The sequence below is a fragment of the Canis lupus genome, chromosome 1 (genome assembly GCF_003254725.2).
Source record: "Canis lupus dingo isolate Sandy chromosome 1, ASM325472v2, whole genome shotgun sequence".
NCBI classification, from domain to species: domain Eukaryota; kingdom Metazoa; phylum Chordata; class Mammalia; order Carnivora; family Canidae; genus Canis; species Canis lupus.
In genome coordinates this window covers 88,323,212-88,343,846 of record NC_064243.1, presented here as the reverse complement: position 1 = coordinate 88,343,846, position 20,635 = coordinate 88,323,212, and the positions used below count along the sequence as shown (strand labels likewise).

The following is a 20,635-nucleotide window of genomic DNA, read 5'->3' as shown; positions in this document are numbered from 1 at the left end:
AGAGCCACTCCCCTGCTCTACTGACTGAGCCAGCCAAGGTGCCCCTTGTTGGTGCTGTTTTTTAATAGAGGGTTAAAAAGTGGCATCTGTCCCTGAAAAGAGTGTGGATTTTGTATACTCTGCATTGTAAACAGAAGTTCAATAAACCCCACCTCTGAGGCCCTAGGGCACCCTGCCAGGAGGGGAGGATCCTTCACAGTGTAGAGCACTCTCCCTGGCAGGGCCTGTCTAGACGAAACCGTGCTTCGAAAGGTCCTTCTAGGATCTCCAGGCTGGGAGCTGGATTATGCCCTGTCTCAACCCCTTGCCCATCAGGCTGAGTATGCCTTGACCTTGCCTGCCAGCCTGGATGCACTAAGACCATCCCAGTAGGCGTCCTAGGAGCCTGCCTGTGAGCCCGGACCACAAGGTCAGCCCACGGTCTCCCCAGCACCAGGCCAGGGCCTCCTCAGACACATAATCCATCCGGCCCACAGCTGACTCTGAGGTGCAGAGCCAATTCTTCTGTCAGTTTTGTAGCCAGCTAAACCCATCGTGCCCAGAAACATTGCCAGGTTCTCACACTGGGAGGAAAGGCTGGGGTTTGGGATTTGTGCCAATGGCGGAAAGAGGAGAGGGTAAACTGAAAGCCACCATCCACTGAGAACTGAGAACTTTCTCCCCCAGTGATATTTTTTCACTGTGGCACTCACGCCAACATCTTTTCATTGTAGTAATAACAACATCCCTGCTGCCGTCTTATCAATAGTAATGATAATAATAAAGTTAAAAAGAGAGAGCCATGGATACAAGGTCCTTTGCTGTGTTGAGCTGTGTTCCTTCTCTCAGCTTCCCTTAGCCCAACCACACAACCCACCAACCCTACCTTTTCATACCCCTGCACTCTGCTCTCTGAAACGTCTGCCTCATGATAAGCAAAATGCTCAGCTGGACTCCGTGTCCTAGCTTTCACTTAAACTTGACTCTCTCCTGAGGCCATCACTTCCTGGTTGCCACCTCAAGGGATGCTTCCTGCTTTAGATAGAAAGAGAAATCTAAGCAGAAGCTGGCTCTGTGGTCTAGGCAAGGAAGCGCAAACAAAGGCTCTAGAGCAGAAATGCGCTTGGTGGGGTCTCTCAGGAGCAACAAAGAAAGGCCAGTGTGGCTCCAGGATGTGAGCTTGGAAAGAGACCAGGAGAAGTTGAGTTTGGAGAGGGCAGCAGGTTCAATTCATGTACGACTTGGAGGCTGTTTTTAGCCCAGCTTGTGCTCTAAGACAAAATGCCATTGGCTAGGTGGTTTGAACAACCAGACATTTGTTTCTCACAGTTCTGGGGACTACAGAGATGAAGATCAGGGTGCTGACAGACGTGGCTTTTGGTGGGGGCCCTCCTCCTGGCTTATTGGCAGCTGCCTTCTCCACAGTGTCCTCACATGATCTTTCCTAGGAGCATGAGCCTGGAGAGAGATCTCGCTCTTACTCTTTTTTTTTTCTTTTGAAGATTTATTTATTTATTTGAGAGAGAGGGAGGGGGAGGGGCAATGGGAGAGAATCTTCATGCAGACCCCCCACTGAGTGGGGAGCTAGATGTGGGGCTTGATCCCACCACCCAGAGATCATCATGTAAACCAAAACCAAGAGTCAGATGCCCAACCAATTGAGCCACCCAATGCCCCTTTCTCTTTTTCTTGTATAAGACCACAAATCTCATCATGAGGGTCCAAATCTTATGACCTAATCTAAACCTGACTCTCTGGCAGCCCAGGTGGCTCAGCGGTTTGGCGCTGTCTTCGGCCCAGGGTGTGATCCTGGACACCCGGGATCGAGTCCCACATCGGGCTCCCTGCATGGAGCCTGCTTCTCCCTCTGCTTCTCCCTCTGCCTGTGTCTCTGCCTCTCTCTCTCTGTGTCTCTCATGGATAAATAAATAAAATCTTAAAAAAAAAAAAAATCTAACTCCCTCCCAGAGGCCCGTCTCCAGATACCAACACTTACCAGCAGATTAGGACTTCAACCCCTTTGTGGGAGGCGGTGGTTAGGGGAAACACAAACATTTAGCCGGTAACAGAGGCTGTGACAAGAAGTCTGGATTGGTGACATTTTGATGGCTTAAAAGGATAGAGGTAGGAGATCTGATTTGCCTCATGAAAAGATCACTCTGGTTGTTGGGGAGGATGGATTGGGAAAGTCAAGGTTGGATAGGATAGCAAAGAGGCGAGTCCTAGAGGAAGAGAAACTTTCTAAAATTAAAACATGTAATTAAAAAAAAGTTAATTTATTTGAGAGAGAGATAGAGCCTGTGGGGGAGCATATGAGTGGGGAGTGGGGGAACAGAGGGAGAGGGAGAGAATCTCAAACAGACTCCCCACTGAGCATGGAGACCGACTCAGGGCTCGATATCTTGATCCTGAGATATAACCTGAGCCGAAATCAAGAATCAGACACTTAACTGACTGAGCCAGCCAGGTGCCCCCAAACATGTAATTTTTAATACATTAAAATACTAATCTCTTAATGTTTTATGTATTTATTCAAGATTTTATTCATTTATTCATGAGAGACAGAGAGAGAGAGAGAGGCAGAGGCATAGGCTGAGGGAGAATCAGGCTTCCTATGGGGAGGGAGCTCGATGAGGGACTCGATCCCAGGACCCCGGGATCACGACCTAAGTGATGCTCAACCACTGAGCCACCCAGGTGCCCTGAATCTCTTAATGTCTTAATGTTTTAGAAGTGTCTTTGGAAATTCACTACCAAAGATTCTTTTTTTTTTTTTTTTTTTGATAGTCATCACAGAGAGAGAGAGAGAGAGAGAGGCAGAGACACAGGCAGAGGGAGAAGCAGGCTCCATGCACCGGGAGCCCGACGTGGGATTCGATCCCCGGTCTCCAGGATCACGCCCTGGGCCAAAGGCAGGCGCTAAACAGCTGCGCCACCCAGGGATCCCACTAGCAAAGATTCTTAAGGAGAAGTTAATCTTTACTCTTTAGATGATCTTTTGGGGATAATTATCACGTTGAAGAAATATCCTGTGTTCGTGAACTTTTTTGTTCAATTTTTTTCTGTCAATATCAAACAGAATTTTATTTACTATTATTTATTTATTTATTTTAAAAGATTTTTATTTATTCATGAGAGACACACAGAGAGAGAGGCAGAGACACAGGCAGAGGGAGAAGCAGGCTCCATGCAGGGAGCCCGACACGGGACTCGATTCCAGGACTCCGGGATCATGACCTGAGCCAAAGGAAGACGCTCAACCACTCAGCCACTCAGGCGTCCCTTATTTACTATTTTTAAATTAAAATAGCACTGTAATAAGATCTCACTTTTGTTTAAATTATTTCAGTCCCTGGGGTATTCTTGTAGCTAGCCTTTTATCCATATTTGCACATATGTCTGGAATGTTCACCTTATGTTGAAGCTGTTTATTAGGATTTTAGATGATTTTTACATTTCTTTGTGCTTTTCTGAACTGCTCCGAATGCTTTATAATGAGCATCTTTTTTCTCCCCCCCAAAAAACTCACTGGAATAGAAAATAAACAAAACAGTCTTAACTATGGAACACTATCAATAGTGTTAACACCTCCGTTACCGTGTCCTGAACGGATGGCTATGTGAAAATTGGCATTGTCAAAAAAAAAAAAAAAAAATTGGCATTGTCCTTGGAGACACTAACATGTAGATACCTGGATGTTTTGTAAAGTGGTAAACTAGAGGCAGCTTTCTGCTCTTCCTGCATAATACTGAGATATGGGAACAATCCTGAAGCCAGGGAATCTGCAAAGTGCTTGTCGGTGAACTAGAAACACAGTGTTTCCAAAGGTAAAGCAAGAGTCTTGAGTTGCCCAGAAGGCTGAGGTGAACCTGAGAGGTTTTCTTGTGGATTATAAATGCACTCATCTGTTCTTTGCATAATTCTCAAGTGCTGAAGGCTAGTTTAAAAATAATTTGCTTTCTCTGCAATGTGTACAGACCTATGACTGTTACACTTTCAGTGAACTTCGCTGCATTGTATCGGATTTATAGGACCATCATAGATCTGGATGAGGAATCTCAATGAGAAGTCTGTTTTTCTGTGGGGCTTGGGGGTCACATGGGATTATATGGTACTGGGAGCTGTTCCATATACAGGTCTCAGTGCTTTAACTAGAAACTAAGGATTTGGGATACTTAGAGTAGCTAGTCACCCCCCCCTCTCAAAGAGGAGTACTTTAACACACTTTGAAAGTAAGCAGGAGGGATCCCTGGGTGGCTCAGCGGTTTGGTGCCTGCCTTTGGCCCAGGGCATGATCCTGGAGTCCCAAGATCGAGTCCCACGTCGGGCTGCCTGCATGAAGCCCGCTTTTCTTTCTCTGCCTCTCTCTATATATCTCTCATTAATAAATAAAATCTTTAAAAAAATGAAAGTAAGCAGGAGTAATACCAAATAAGTAAAAGTGAAGATGTGAAGGGCAGAACAGAACTTTCGATGCTTTTCTCCTGAATGTTAGTTCAGGTGGGTCCTTGTGGACAGAATCTTCTAACTGTACATGCACGTCTGCTGGGATGCCTGTTTGGACTGAGAAGGGTGGGAGAGGCCAGCAGAGAAGAGGCCACCGTAGGGGAGGTGAGGGCAGGCCAGGCCTGTCTCCTGAAAGGGGCCCCTCCCTTGGGCTGAGTGTTAACCGTGGTCTCCGCATGTTAATCATTCCCCACTTGGGCAAGTCTCCTGCCTTACCATCATTTGTTTACTTGGTTCTGTCTTCATCACACTGTGAGCAAGCACCACCCACTCCGCCCCGCCCCAGTATATATCGTCTTTGTCGTTTTTTTTTGTATCTGCCCCAGGGTACATGGGAGGCGTTCAGGAAATGTTTGTGGTGGAAAAGTGTCTCTGTGATTGCAGTCAGCCATTCTTTGTACAGGCCAACTACATTGTTCAGTTACCCTGTATATTTTGCTTTTTTTTTTTTTAAGTAAAGATTTAATTTATTCATGAGAGACACACAGAGAGAATCAGAGACACAAGCAGAGGGAGAAGCAGGCTCCATGCAGGGAGCCCGATGCAGGACTCGATCCCAGGACCCCGGGATCACAACCTGAGCCAAAGGCAGACACTCAACCACTGAGCCACCCGGGTTCCCCTCTTTTTTTTTTTTTTTTTTTAAGACTTTACTTCTATATTTTGCGAGAGACACAGAGATAGGAACAGAGATAGTGAGAGAGAGCATGTGAGTGGGGAGGAGAGGGAAAAGCAGGCTCTCCACTTGGGGCTCTATCCCAGGACCCTGAGATCATGACCTGACCCAAAGGCAGATGCTCAACTGACTGAGCCACCCAGGTGTCCCCCTTCTGTAAACTTTTCAATGTCAGATCCCTTTGTTCCCATTTAATGACACTTTATAACTATACTGCAAATATATATGTATATATACACATATACGTGTCTGTCTATATGTATGTGTGTGTATATGTCTATATGTGAGTATGTGTGTATTTATAATATATATATACACACATATATATATCTCCAAATCTTAACATTCTTGAGGAAATCTGATGAAAAGTATTTATTTATTTATATTTAAAGATTTTATTTATTTACTCACAGACACAGAGAGAGAGAGAGAGGCAGAGACACAGGCAGAGGGAGAAGCAGGCTCCATGCAGGGAGCCCGATGTGGGACTCGATCCCGGGTCTCCAGGATCACACCCCAGGCTGCAGGCGGCGCCAAACCGCTGCACCACCAGGGCTGCCCTGATGAAAAGTATTTAGCTTATCGCCATTAATTTGAGGTCTTCTGACCAACTTGTTACGAAGATTTTGTACATTGTAATGCATACTGAAAAATACTGAAAACCTGTCCATTACACAAACAATATGGCACAAACAATAACTACGATTTGAAAAGAGAAATACATGAAGCCCCAGCCTGTCACCAAATCATGTTCCCATTTGCTTTCCAATTCATTCATATGTTTTTTCATAATTTCTTCATTGCCATCATTGGGTAGGTAAAATTTGTGTTCTTTTTCATTGGTTATTATATTATTATTCTCATTGCTGGATAGACCTGTAATTTTAAATGACAGCTTGCTAGGCCAATTCAGTGGATCTGCTGTAATTCAGTAGCTGTCTATTTTTGGATATTGTTGGTTTCCATCCTTTGTTACTATAACCTGGCATGAAGTGCCTCACCTACCAGTCAGCCACGGAAGTCTGGCCTCTAGTCTCATCTTTCCAGGGAAACAGCTCTGGCCAAGATGAGCACTGGTCTTCTTGGTGAGCATCTCCTGTTCTCACCTTGACTGACCTCCTCACTGGTGCATGTTGCTGGCAACTCTCCCCTGCCTGAAATTCATTCTTCCTTTGACTTTGTGGACGCTGCCCCAGAGAGGTTTTTCTTCCCTTTCTGACAGTTCCTCTTTGGTCTCTGCTCAGGGGATCTGAGCTTGCCCCCTACATATTGGCATTTCCAGAGATGGGTCCTATCTTTTTTTTTTTTTTTTTTTTGCCTGTCACAATAAGGGTTATTATGAAAAGAGGCTGGATGGGTCCTATCTTTAATCCTCTGCTGCCTCAATCTACATGGTGTCTCTGAATAGTCTCACTTCCTCCCCTGACTTTGGCTTTCTTGATACATTGACAATTCTCAAATCTCTTCCTCCATCCCAGAGAGCTCGCTGCCCAAGTACTCATCAATGACTAGTGCCTAGTAGACAATTGAACATCTCCACCTGCATGACCCATAGCCCTTGAAACTCAGTCCTTAACTAAACTCACCATCTTTCCTCCAGCCCCTCCCAAGATCTGCTCCCACTCCTGCATTCTCTGGTAGAGATACCGTCATCTACTCTGCTAAGCCAGAAACCCGAGAGTCACCTTAGACTCACTTCCCTCTTCCTTACGTCATTTGTAATCAGGCAGTCAACCAGCCTGCTGATTACACTCCCTTGATTTCTCTAGAAATGGTTCCTTTTTGTCTAACGCTGCCTGATAGCCATGTCATCTATCACCTGCCTTCCCACAAAAAATTGCATTTTTTTTGCTGGTTTTGTCATTCTTACTGACACCCCTCCCCTCACCCCCACCTGGCACATTCATCTTTGCCAATCTAATCCCACTTCTGCTGTGTTCACAGGAGAAGGCAGCCCCTGCCTGCCTGGGCAATCTCCCCTCCTGGCACTGAAGGGCAAGTCTGTGGTCTCTTCATTCCTTATTTCTTCACTTGTATTTAGTCCCTTCACCTGGAAACATTTCCCCCCTCTTTTTGTCTCACAAATTCATTCCTGTATGCAACCTCATGTTTGGAAAGCCTTCCCTAAACCCCATTCCCCTAGTCTGGGTGAAAACCCCCTCCCCCAAGGTCCCCAGAGTACCCTGAGCTTTCCAGGAATCCCAGCACTTAGTTTTTTTACTGAGCGTTTGCTGTAATAGACTGAGCTCCCCAATGTGAGAGCCTAAGTCTTTTATCAGAGGGTCTGGCTTGATAGAAGTGGTTCAGTAATTGTTTGATAGAAGTTCTTTGGAGAGGGCACCTGGATGGATCAGTGGTTGAGAGTCTGCCTTTGGCTCAGGTCCTGATCCCGGGGTCCTGGGGTAGAGTCCCATATCAGGCTCCCTGCAGGGAGCCTGCTTCCTCCTCTCCCTATGTCTCTGTGTCTCTCATGAATAAATAAATAAAAATCTTAAAAAAAAAAAAAAAAGTTCTTTGGAGAAACACATTCCAGGAGTGGGGTTCAAATGTGCAACCCACATGTGAAAAATATGTACTATTAATTGCTCTTTCAAAAAAGTTGTATTTGTTTGTAACTTCTACCAGCACTGCTAGTGTACTAATCGAGTTATCTTTTTCAACAACTATTTATTGTTAATCTGTGTCAGGCATTGTGTCAGAAGAATAGTATTTCTAGTGTAAGAGTATTTCATTATTTGGAGCAGTGTAGTTCTATAGAACTTTCTGCAATGGTAGAAATATTCTTTATCTGCACTGTCTAGTATGGTAGCCATGAGCTGCGTGTGGCCACTGAGCACTGGAAAGGTGACTAGTATGATGAAGAAACTGATACTGTAATTTCCTCGCATTTTAGTTAATATATTATTTTTATTATTTTTTTGCATTTTAGTTAATTTAAATTAAAATGTATTAAATACCCACCTGTGGGATGTAGTTATTGTATTGGACAGTGCATCTCTAGAGAGAGAAAAAGGAAATCCTTCATCGGATGTGAGTGCTACATTCCAGATTCCTGTCTTCTTTTTTAAATGCTAATGAAAGCTCACATCACTAAGGTGCGACCAGTTCACAAAGGCTATCATTGTTACGTTGGCACTACCTAATTTGGGAAACATTTTTTACATCGCGCTTAGGGTCAGGAGGATAAATGCCTCACATCCGGAAGACAACCTAAACGTCCAGGGTCTGGAGACTTGAGGCAGAGGGGGAAATGTTACTCAACAGTGCTTTTTATCCAGAGGCATGCACTTAGCTACCCCAAAGGAGGCCAGAAGCCTAACACTTTCGGAGAGGCATCTGCTGGACTTGTTTTTCCACATAAACTGCCAAACTTGTTTTGATTCGGCAGGAAGTGAAGCAACTTTTCAGAGAGAGAGAGAGAGAGAGAGCGCCCAGCATCCCAGCATCTGCATCTCATCAGCGGGTCAGGCCAGACCTTTACACCTTTACCTTCCACTTGTGAGCCTAGGCCGAGTTTTGCTTTAAGGGAAAGCAATTTTAAGGGAAGCGCAGGGTGGGGTCCGCAATTTTTTCTCTTACATGGTTGGTTCCCTTAAGGTTTCAAACCCAAAGTTGTATTTTTAGTCCGTGTACCTGTTTTGAGTCTCGGAATCACTTCCGTGTCCCTAAAATAAGGAAGCCTTGCCTTCTCTTGTGCAGTTCTTTGCACACACAACTCTACAAGGAGTAACTGTACTGAGCTGAATTAAATAAATCCTGCTGGATTAGCTAGCACGTGTGACCTGCCGGTAGCCTTCTGGAAGCTGCCGATGAGAGAGGCGTTCGAATCTCTTTATTGGAGTGGCTGGAAATGGGCCAAGGAGATACACACCTGGAGTTGACGCTCCTCAGAAGTCGTGGTTTGTTTCGGGCGAGCGTGCGGCGGCCTCGGGGCCGGGGGGCCAGCGGCTGGGCCGGGGCGTGCGGCGCGACGCCGTGCAGGCCTCCAGGCAGCGCACAAAACGTGGGGTTCCCCTCCCCTCCCTTTCGGAAGGGAGCCGCAGGGGCGCCGCCCACCTCCGCAGACAGCGCGGGGGCCGGTGCGGTGCGCACGCGAGCTCCTAGGGGGAGCCCGGGACAGACGGCCCCGCGCGCAGCCGCCCCCCGCCCCCCGCCCCGGGCGCTCCAGGACCCGGACCTGCCGGGCTGTGCGCGCCGCGGAGCGAACCATCGCGCCGCCGGGGGGGGGGGACGGCGTGGGGGCCGCGGGGCGCTCGGACCTCGGGGCCCCCGCCCTCGCCGCCGCCGCCCCCGCCCGCCCCCCGCCAGGAGTCGCCGGTGCGGCGGCCGGCCGGGGCCCCGCGGATTGGCCTGGGCGGGCCCTCGCCTCCCCCCGGCCGCGCGGGGGTGGTAGCGGCCCATTTGAGAGTTTCCCGGGTCCCGCGGCCCGCGCGGGCGCGGGGGCGGGGGCGGGGGCGGGACAAAGGGGTGGGCCCCGCGGCCCGGCCGCCCCGCAGCCCGGCAGCCCCGCGGCCGCGCAGCCCCGGCGTCGGGTCCGAGGACGGATCGGCGGAGCGCGGGCCCGAGCGGGACGTGCGCCCGAGATGCCGGTGCGAGGAGATCGCGGGTTCCCACCCGGGCGGGAGCTGTCAGGCTGGCTCCGCGTAAGTCCCCTCTCGAGTCCGCGCGGCTGCGACGCGGGTCCCGGGGGATGAGCGTGGGAGCGCGTGCTGGGCCTCCTGTTGCTGCTGCTGCTGCCCCACCTGGACGCGGGGCCGAGGGCGGGGGCGGGTAGACTTCACCCGACCGGGTCGTGGCTCATGGCCTCCAGGGCCCCTGGATCCCTTTCTCTCCTCTCTGAAGCCCCTTGGGTTTGAGATGAAGCCTCCGGGACGGTAGGGGACCCTGCCCTGAACTCTGTCCTGGATCTCTGCTACCTTGAAGGCATCTCGTCCTGCCTGTTGTGTAGCCTGCTGCGTGCCTTTGTGTTTTCCTTCTCTGCTTCAAACCACGTATTCTACTTGATGCAAAGTTACAGGCATGTGTGTATGAGACCGACGGACAGCTCTTGGGAGACCAGGAAACTCATTTCCCCTTTGAATCAGCTACTTCTGTAATACAAGTTGTTTTCAGTAGGGACTGGAGATGGGGTTTTGGAAGAAGCCACAAAAAGGGAGTGATGAATGCTTCCTCTCTGGTGTTATCTTACCTGTCACCATTCCCTTTAAGTCTTTATTTGTCAAGTTTCCACTTTTACACAGTAGTTTAAGTTATAAATAATCAGGGTTTTGACTACAGGGTTTTAAACATTCTTGAAATGTGGATGAACTGGGGGAGTGAATACTCCAGGGCTTAGTAATGGAATACAGCCTCCCACCTCTATTTTAGCTTCAGTTCTTAGGCAGCGCTGGTTCCCTGGCAGCTGTCTGGGCTGAGTAATAATGGTTGTGGTTTCCCTGCAGTTCCCAGCAGAGTCTCACCCCATCATAGAAACTGCCCTGTGATTCCACACACCCTCCCTCGCCTTGGGGAATCCTAGCAGAGGGGGAAGGAGGCCCTTTACTTGATGTTTTGGTGGTCTGTGGCCAGGTGTGCCTGCTGACAATCATTTTGGGAGAACCAGACCTGCTTTGTCAGAATCATTCCTTGGAGAGACAGGTGTGTGTGTGTGTGGGATGGTGGTGGTGGTGGTGGGGAACATCTACACCCAACCTGGGAAGGAGATGTTTTAAGTGAGGAGTTAGTAAGAGTCATTGAATTTGTAGCAGTTAATATCCTGCCTAAGAATGAAATTTGACTATTCAATAAATTTTCATGAACAAGTTCACTTCAGTGTGGGTAATACAAGCGTTTAAGAGTGTGCCTCTGTTACAGTGTCTTGTTGCGGAAGCACACAAATAATTGAGAATGATGAGTTCCCATGAGAAATATGGATGGGATGCTGTGGCTTCCCCTCTCCAGGGAGGTGAGAGAAGGTGTGCTTCACTCCAGCAACAGTGGCTTTTGGGGTGGTGTTTCTTGAGCTTTTTCTGAGCTGCTACCAGAGATTGATGAAGGGGGGATTTCTTTCCATAAAATGGGTGCTGCAACTTTTTCATGACCACACACCTGCTAAGCCTTGAATGCCAACAAGAGAACTTGAGATGGAGCGGAAGGTCCTAAAATTCCTGATGTATTAGTGACTTGACTTTCCCTGTGAAAAAGTGAACTGGTTTCCTGTAAATATTTCACCCCACCCCCTACACAGGGAATATTACTATTTTTGAGGCACTGAAATGCCTGAAACCAGTGAATTTTAACATCGCCCCCCCCCCCCTTGGGGAATTCCATTTGCAAGGACTTCTGCCTACATTTGTTTAACTTTTGATCTAATTCTTTGTACATTGACAAAAGGTTACAGCCAGCCATTTATCTTTTGCAAAAGTGCCTGGGAACTCAAGGGAGATGTAAAAATCCCTGCAGTGACTTATGTTTAGAAAGGTTTCTCTTCTGAAGGTATTAAGAGACAGATGAGTTCTTGAAACTAGGCGGGGCCGTCTTAGTTCTGTGTTCTGTAGTTGAAAAAGTCATGCAGATTGGGTCTGGGAGTGGCAGGAGGTATGGGTGGCAGGGGTGAGGTTAAGAGGAAGGGTTAGTAATCACTGCTGAAACTTTCAACATACTCTTACCAAGAATATGAGCCATCAGGGAATTCCTTGCCTAATCCCTAAAGCAAATCCCATTAAGAAGCTGTGGCTACAGATTACTTTATCTAGGTTGAGAGCTGACTCTCTATAAAATGCCTCATTGATTAGGTTCTGAGCAGTAATCAGGTGGCCAACAGTTGGTGGCCAGATGGCCTTGGACTAGCCAGCCCTGGTGTTAAAAGGTGTTTACCATTGAAGGTGATTTGGGGTGTAGTAATGTAGGAGAGTGATTGATGCACATGTGTGAGGTGGAAGGGGGAGGGTTGGCCGGGCGCAGAATGATTATCTCAGGTGTTTTACTGAGTTAGTTTCTTGGTCCTAAATCCAAGGGTTGGAGTCAAAAACATAGACTCAGAGGTCAGACTTAACACATATTTTGGGGGTTAGAAACTCTAGAGTTAAGTGAACTTTTCAAGATTTAAAAAGAAGTCTTCCCTAAAACTATTTATGGCCTACTTCACCTCCTCAGTATTTTTTTTTTTTAGTAATTTTTATGATGACTCTTGTTAGCAGAAGCCCATGTAGCTCCCAAATTTATGAGAGTCTAAGGTGGTATTACCATTAAAATTTTTTTTAAAGGTCATGTAACAGCAGTGGAAAAATGTTTTCAGGCATTCAGTCGTAACATTAAGTACTGGGAATAGCTAGTTCCAGGTCTGAAGGGTACCTGGGAAATACAGCTGGCTAAGCTCGTACACTGCCTACATTATTGCACACGAGGCAGAGCCTGGAGTTGGAAAGTATTATTTTTTCAGCTTGGTTAAGAAATGCACTTAACTTGGCCTCTCACTTCTAGAGCCCAGGCAGGCCTGGGGAAGCCTTCCTATGACGGTGACAGTTTCAATCTGTTTTGAAGGGGTCTAGAGCTTCTATCATCCAGCCAGCCACTCTATCCAAAGCATCATCAGCCTTGATAACCTGTGAGCTCAGAAGAGAGACTAAAGATTGTTGTATTGAAGAAATACCTAATATGTTATTAATAAGCTTTTTTTCTGCCACTGCCCCAAATAGTGTTTTTTGGGCACTTTTTTTTTGCTCTTCCCCAAACAGTGTTTTCTAAAGTGTGCTACACAGACAGACTCATGGGTGGGGTGGCACATTATTTTTCAGTTACTGTGCATGAATATTGTACTTCAAGGATAAAAAATATAAAGCTGGCTACCAAATTCACTTATTTCGGTTGCTTAGAGTGAAGTACAAGAACTATTAAGTAAAACAACAAGTCTGATGTAAGAATAATAAATTATGGGGATGAGTGGTATGAGAATAAGGCAAAAACTGTAAATGTGGCCCTTGAAATTTGAGACTTGGTAACACTGTTTAAAATATGAATGTGATGTTTTAGTTACGGAGGGCTGTGTCTGTCTTGACCACACCTTCAGGAATGGCCCTGAGAAGCCAGTAAAGTTGAATTTGACAGACTTTGTGTCTTAACATGTATACTTTGCTCTTGTCTATCCAGCTGTCTTATCTTTTATTGGAGACAGTGTATTTGTGAAGCAATTTGATGCCTTGCTTAATTCTTATTCCTTTCTCTGCTTCCCACAAGCCACTCTGCAGATTTTATTTATTTTATTTTTAAAATATTTTATTTATTTATTCATGAGAGACACACAGAAACACAGCAGAGGGAGAAGCAGGCTCCCTGCAGGGAGTCCGAGGACCTGGATCTCAGGGCCCTGGGATCACGACCTGAGCCAAAGGCAGACCCTCAACCACTGAGCCACTCTGATGTCCCGACTCTGCAATTTTTAAAAAAATTTTTATTTATTTATGATAGGCACACAGTGAGAGAGAGAGAGAGAGAGAGGCAGAGACACAGGCAGAGGGAGAAGCAGGCTCCATGCACCGGGAGTCCGACGTGGGATTCGATCCCGGATCTCCAGGATTGCGCTCTGGGCCAAAGGCAGGCGCCAAACCGCTGTGCCACCCAGGGATCCCCTGACTCTGCAATTTTGAAGTCTGTTGGTGTGACATCTGTGATAGGATGGACTGAAAATGGAGGAAATACTTGGGCTCTGCAACAGGGACATCGCTGTGCTCTGGAGCAGCAGCTTGCTTTCCTGATCCAGCAATGCCAAAGGCAACAGAGAACCAAATAGTCCTCACGTGTAAATGCATTTAATTTTTTATTATTTTTTAAAGGTTTAATTTTTTAAGTTATCTCTACAACCAACATGGGTCTTAAACTCAAAACCCCGGGCAGCCTGGGTGGCTCAGCGGTTTAGTGCCACCTTCAGCCCGGGGCGTGATCCTGGAGACCTGGGATCAAGTCCCACGTTGGGCTCCCTGCATGAAGCCTGCTTCTCCTTCTGCCCGTGTCTGCCTCTCTCTTTCTGTGTCTCTCATGAATAAATAAATAAAATCTTAAAAAAAGAAAACCCTCAAAACCCCGAGATCAAGAGTTGCACACTTCAGCAACTGAGCAAGCCAGGCGCCCTAAAATGGATTTAATTTTTTAGAAACGTACCTTATGTTGGTCTTTGAAGTAGGCTCTGGCAAGGATGGTAGTAGGAATTGAAAGTCTTGAGGTTAAAAAAAAAAGTAACCCTAAAAAAAAAAAAAAAGTAACCCTGCCTTGACCTAGAAAAAAATGAGCAATTGAAGTTCATGGTCATGGTAGGTAAATAAAACCAGAATAGAAAACACTTTGTTTCAGTCACCAAAATACTTAATCATGTGTGTGCATGCACACCTTTTACGTGAACTACTTAGCCTTCAATTAGGAACTTGTACTTTAGTCATTTTAAATCTACGCAGATATTTGTTTAGTGCCTCTGCCAGATAGTTACAGTTAAATCAGGTCTTTTTTTTTTTTTTTTTTTTTTTAAATCAGGTCTTTAATCTTAAAAACATAACACATTCTTTCTTAATCACTTATCCATCTTGCCCTTTTTTCTTTTTATTAAGCGAACTCTATCTCACAAGGTGGGGCTCGAGCTCACGACCCCAAGATCAATAGTTAGATGCCTACCCCCTGAGCCAACTGGGTGCTCCCATATCTTTTTTTTTTTTTTTTAATTTTTATTTATTTATGATAGTCACACAGAGAGAGAGAGGCAGAGACACAGGCAGAGGGAGAAGCAGGCTCCATGCACTGGGAGCCCGACATGGGATTCGATCCCGGGTCTCCAGGATCGTGCCCTGGGCCAAAGGCAGGCGCCAAACTACTGCGCCACCCAGGGATCCCCTATATCTTTTACATTTTTAGATCATAGCAATATGCGTGTTTGTAATAATGTTTATTTTAACTTTCAGACTAATATTTCCTAATTATAATATTCACAACTTATAGTTTGCTTCTGTTTGTCCTTTCCCAACATTGCACACGTGTGTGTGTGTGTGTGTGAGAGAGAGAGAGAGAGAGAGAGATTTAGGGGGTGGTAGGAATGTTAGGAGTTAGGAGTGGTGAAAGCATACACTTCAGAAATCTTTTGTGAGGGACACCTGGGTGGCTCATTGGTTGAGCTTCTGCCTTTGGCTCAAGGCATGATCTTGGGGTCCTGGGATCGAGTCCTGCATCCGGCTCCCTGCATGGAGCCTGCTTCTCTCTCTGCCTATGTCTCTCTCTCTCTGTGTCTCTCATGAATAAATAAAATCTTTAAAAAAATATTTTGTGAATAAAATATTTGTACTTAAGAAGCTGGACTGACCAAAAAAAAATTCAAATGAAACCATTAATTATGGCGAAGATCTCATGTCCTGTCCTTGAATACAAATGTTTTCTAAATTTTACCTATATGCATATATAAAGATGGACTTCAGAATTAATTAATTAATAGGGAGATTATTATTTTCTGTTGTAGATTTTAATCAGCTACATGAATATATACATTATGTTCACAAGAAAAAAATGGCATCATCTTTTGAAACCTTAATTACAGTATGCCTCATCTGATAAACACTCTCTATGAGACTAAATACATAGTTATATATTTATAGTTAGTGACAAGCCAGAGGCATTGGGAGGGGGATATAAATAATATATTTTGAGACAGTTATTAGGATAGTCTTCCTGGTAGGTAACAGTTATTAGACTGTAATTAGCAGATAATGATTAACGTCCAGTTATATCTTTGCCATTGTATTAAAGAAAAGCTTTGGTAGAGATGAGAGAACACTGCAGATACTCTTGTCATTCTAGTTGAAGGTGAACAGGGGGAAATAATGCTTTCTGATCATCAGTAGGAATAAATGAACTTTTCTTTTTTTCTTTTTTTTAAGGATTTATTTTTATTTATTTATGATAGACATAGAGAGAGAGAGAGGCAGAGACACAGGCAGAGGGAGAAGCAGGCTGCATGCCGGGAGCCCGACGCGGGACTCGATCCCGGGACTCCAGGATCGCGCCCTGGGCCAAAGGCAGGTGCTAAACCCCTGAGCCACCCAGGGATCCCCATAAATGAACTTTTCTTAGAATTGTAGCTTCTAAGATGTTTGTTCCTCTGAGGAGGATATATGGTCTGATACGGCTTTCTTGAGAACCACCTTTTTTTTAAGAGAGAGAGTGTGGGGGTGGGGCAGAGGCAAAGAGAGAGGGAGAAGCAGACTCCCCCCTGAGCAGGGAGCCCAACGTGGGGCTTGATCCCAGGACCCTGAGATCATGACCCAAGCCCAAAGGCAGATACTTAACCTACTAAGCCACCAAGGCTCCCTGAGAACTGTTTTTTGAGAGCCATTTATTGTCACAGCAATAAAGGAAATGTTCCAAGTTCTAGGTTGTGAGGTTCTTTTTTGCCTTATGCAGTCAAGCACACCTGAGACCCTAAGTCTGTGTGGGAAGGAGGATAGTGTATGCTCTGAGAGGCAGCCAGCTCATTCTCAGTCCATGAGAAACTGCTTGTAAATATTATCTGGCAAAAGCAGAATGAAATTATTTTAGGGAATTGATTAGTAAAATTAACCATTTCTGTTTTTGAAAAAGAATGACTTGTTTAGAAGGAACGTCCCTGTGAGCTCATTTTTAGAAGCCTGGTTCCTTCCTTACCCTTCTTCACTCAGCTGAATCAGTTTCCTTCTTGCCTGTGATTGGCTGGTGTGCACATGCCAGTATTTATTAGAGCCCTTATCATGTCTGCTCCATGCCAGTCACTTCCCGTCTGCCTGAGCCCCTCCTTGGTCTGAGTCATCTGGGTAACCCCAGCAGCTTATAGGACACCAAACATATCCACCAAATTTGCCACACTGAACTGACTGGATCTGGGGAAGGCTTTTGTTGCATAAACCAGTAAGAATTGAAGACTCAGTGGGAACTCAGAAGAGTGGATTCCTGACATTTATATAGTGAGTGGATGGATTGTCTGTGAGTAAGAAAAAAACTGTAGATGTATATACGTCTGGACCTTCTCTGTAGTGGTATATAAGCTGTACTAATTAGCTGGGTGACTGCGGCTAAGGCATGTAAATCTAAGTTTCTTTATAGGGAAATGAGTAGTTGTATTTAAAGTCTGAAGTCTTCTCCAGTGCTTAAGGTTCTAAGTGGGTATAAAGCCTGGAGAACATTCTAAATAATTTCTCATGGTTCTTGTTATCTTAAAGTATTTTCATGCTCCTTAAAACACTTGTGTTGTTTTCTTTCTGGTTTTTTCTTTTAAGAAAAGGTCCAGTGGATTTTCTCTGAAAGATATTTTTCTGAAGGACGAACTGAGAACCCAAGAATGGCAGTAGTTTAGCTCATGAAGTGCTAGAAAGATCTATTATTCAGTTGCAGCTTAAATAATGTACCACCACACCATGTGCTGTATTCTCTTCCTTGCTCTGCAGCCCAAGCCAGTATCTGCAGTTATCCTGCATTGCTTCTTGAGGATCATTCTTTTTCTTTCTTCTTCCCCTCCACTCTTCCCATTAAGAGCTGCATACTGGGAGTCTCCAATTCCCCCTTCTTTTTCTGTGGGCTTCTCTTACAGGGGCCACATTGCCTCTAGCAGGAGGAAGGTAAGGCAGGCCTGGAGCTGGGAGCCTATTCTGGTTTGTTCTTCACAAATGCGCTGAAGATGAGCTACCTGGTTACTGCTGTAGGCTCTCGTTGTTCACCAACTAACACAAAATCACTCACTGTTGCTCGAGTTTAGGCATCACTTTAGGCACTTCTGAGGTTTTCAGCATAACTTGAGGCAGAACACTTTGCCTACCCTGGGCTGGTCTGTTTAGTGTCTGCATGAGTTTTAAGAGGGGAGAGAGATTTGTGGCATCTTCAACACTCATTGAGATTTTCCAGAAAGGGAACTGGAAACATTTGTGCTTTTCCTACTGGTGTTATTATTGGAGTCTAAAAACAGGCAAGCGGCAACACACTGAAGTGAAGAGGCACGGGGTTCATCTTGAATACCGGTGGCCTTCTTTCTAACAGACCTGAATTTGAATTTTAATTAAAGGTCTGGGAGAAATATTTCTCATACTGCTTAAGTGCACAGTTTGCAGATGTTTTTACCCAAATCAGGAAGAGGCAGGAAAGGTGGACTCAATTTACCAAAGAACTGAGGTTAAAAAAATGTGCAGGAAAGCAGAAAAATTTTCCCATAGAAACAGTGGGTGGTATCCAGGGTCTATCCTTGCAACCTTGTTTATTCATAATGAAGCTTTTTTAATATTTTTGTTTTTCTGGTGTTTTGTTGAAGTATAATTTACATACAGTAACATGCATAGATCTCAAGGGGACAGCTTGATAAATTTGTTTTTGTTGTGGCAAAGCACATAAGATCCACCATTTTAACCATTTTAAAGTATACAGTTCAGTGGCATTTAGTACATCCACAGTATCGTGCAGATACCACTATCTGGTTCCAGAGCTGGATGAATGCTTACATGAATGTATTCACCTGTGTGATTACCACCTAGATAAAAAAAAAAAACAAGACTTTCCATCACTCTAGAAGCTTCTCTCGCCACTTTTTCCTTCTGTTACTACCTTACCCTGGAGGGAAACTCTCTTCTGACTTCTCTCACCATGGGATAGTTTTCTTGACTTGGAGAGAATCTATATAAATGAAGTCAACATTTTGTGTCTGGCTTCTTTTGCTCAACATAACTTCTCTGAGATTCATCCATATTGTTATGTGATTCAGTAGTTCTTGTTTGTTGCCGAGTAGTATTCCATTTATATGAGTTCACCACAGTTTGTTTATCCATTCTTCTGCTGATGGATATTTACATCGTTGTCAAGGTTTGTTTGTGTTTTCTCCTATCATGATTAAAGCTGCTAGGGAAACCACCTACACCTTGCTTTGTGGACTTATGCACTCATTTCTTTTATCTCAATTCCTAGGAGTAGAAATGCTGGATCATATGCTGGGGATATGTTTAACTTTCATTCTGTAACTCTGAAGTCAGGCAGACCTGAGTGTGAATTCCTTTGTCCTGCCACTTGCTTGTTCTACCTCAGGCAGTTTACTTTTTTCATGTTCAGTTTTTCTCAGCTGTGAAATAGGCTCTGTGTACCTGACTAGTCAAGGGGCAGTGAAGAGGAGAGACAACATTTTAGTTCTTTTAAGGAGAAATGCATTTAGAGGAGAGCATTAAGTGCCTACATTAAGAGCATTAAGTGCCACTGGCTTTCGTACTTGCCCCCCAGAAAGTCAGAAAGCTGCTGTGGCCCAGAGCCAGGACCTTGCAAACCCTCTGCAACCTTCTCAGCCTGTGCAGCTCAGAGGTGGCTGAAATGATAGGGAATTTAGTGACAGCTGCAGAGCTCAGGTCTGGCAAATCTACTTTTGCCCCGAAACTGCTGCTATAGGAAAAAAGGAAACAATGGCATCTGCTTTCCTGCCTCCCTCTAGATCTTAAACAAGTGCACTGTGTTGGCCAAAGGTTGGGGGGTTTCTGGCTGCTGGGAGTACAGGAAGATGGGTGCCAGCCAACCAGAAATGGAATAGATGCCTCTGAGGGTTGCACTGGCAACCTAAATGGCAGTGGTTGTAACTTATTAGCGTTCTCATTATTACAGAAGAACATGATGTCCAAGGAGTCCTAAGACCGCTTTCTGTCACACACATTCAGAATCTGTCTTTTGACTTTATAGTCACCTGCTGGAGGATGGATGCTGCTCTAAGACCTACCTGTCACATTAATTATTTCTCTGAAGGGCCTCAGCTTCTTTGGCAACTAATCTGTGATTCTAGGTACTTTTCTTTATGAATAAGCTTGAGAAATTATAATTTGCAAGCTTACCTATTAATGTAGAAACTGAAAGGTGACTTAATTCTAAGAACAGCTGTTTTGATGTATACTTTATGAAACTTGAGTGTTTTCTTTTTGAATTCTTTCTGACTTGTTAGTTTTTAATAAACAAAAAGATGATATATAAATCTTGTTGATAGGGACAACTGGGTGGCTCAGTGGTTGAGTGTCTGCCTTTGGCTTGGGGCGTGATCCCGGGGTCCAATGATTGAGTCCCGCATAGGGCTCCCTGCATGGAGCCTGCTTCTCCCTCTGCCTGTGTTTTTGCCTCTCTCTCTGTCTGTCATGGATAAATAAATAAAATCTTTAAAAAAAAAATCCTGTTGATAAGATAGGCTAAAAAGGATATTCCCTTTTTGGGTCTTTAACTGCCTTTGTCTTTTGACAAATGAAATGGAAAGAAACTACATTTTTATCCTATTTGGTGCCTAGAATCTCATGCTTACAGCACACTACCAAAACACTGGACAATAGTGACTGCCCTATTTCTAGCTTCTATTATGAAATGTGGGCTACACTGTATTGCTCTTTAGACATTTAAACATCTTGAATCAATTGAATCAATTTTTTACTTCCTAGGGACCTTACTATTATTGCTTTGAGGTGAGTTGACCAAGTGATTTATTGATTAACA

General features: G+C 45.0%; 1 protein-coding gene and 1 long non-coding RNA gene across 15 annotated transcripts in view; one reads left to right on the top strand and one right to left on the bottom strand.

The window, feature by feature from the left end:
* The window catches only part of LOC112644754 (uncharacterized), a 39,926-nt gene extending 31,585 nt beyond the window's left edge, over positions 1-8,341 (bottom strand). For both annotated transcript variants that reach the window (XR_003126712.3, XR_003126711.3), the window contains exon 1: positions 8,123-8,341. This is a non-coding gene — a long non-coding RNA (uncharacterized LOC112644754). The remainder of the gene's footprint in view (positions 1-8,122) is intronic.
* TJP2 (tight junction protein 2) overlaps positions 1-20,635 on the top strand; it is a 124,035-nt gene that overhangs the window by 38,627 nt on the left and 64,773 nt on the right. For 2 of the 13 annotated variants that reach the window (XM_049092239.1, XM_049092220.1), the window contains exon 1: positions 8,569-8,624. The exons of 2 other annotated variants lie outside the window; for them this stretch is intronic. Coding sequence is in view for 3 of the 11 variants with exons in the window: in XM_049092246.1 (XP_048948203.1) it covers positions 9,745-9,804 (60 nt within the window). In the remaining 8 variants the exon portion in view is untranslated. 9 more of the 13 variants (XM_049092219.1, XM_049092218.1, XM_025423367.3 and 6 more) reach the window with 8 other exon arrangements.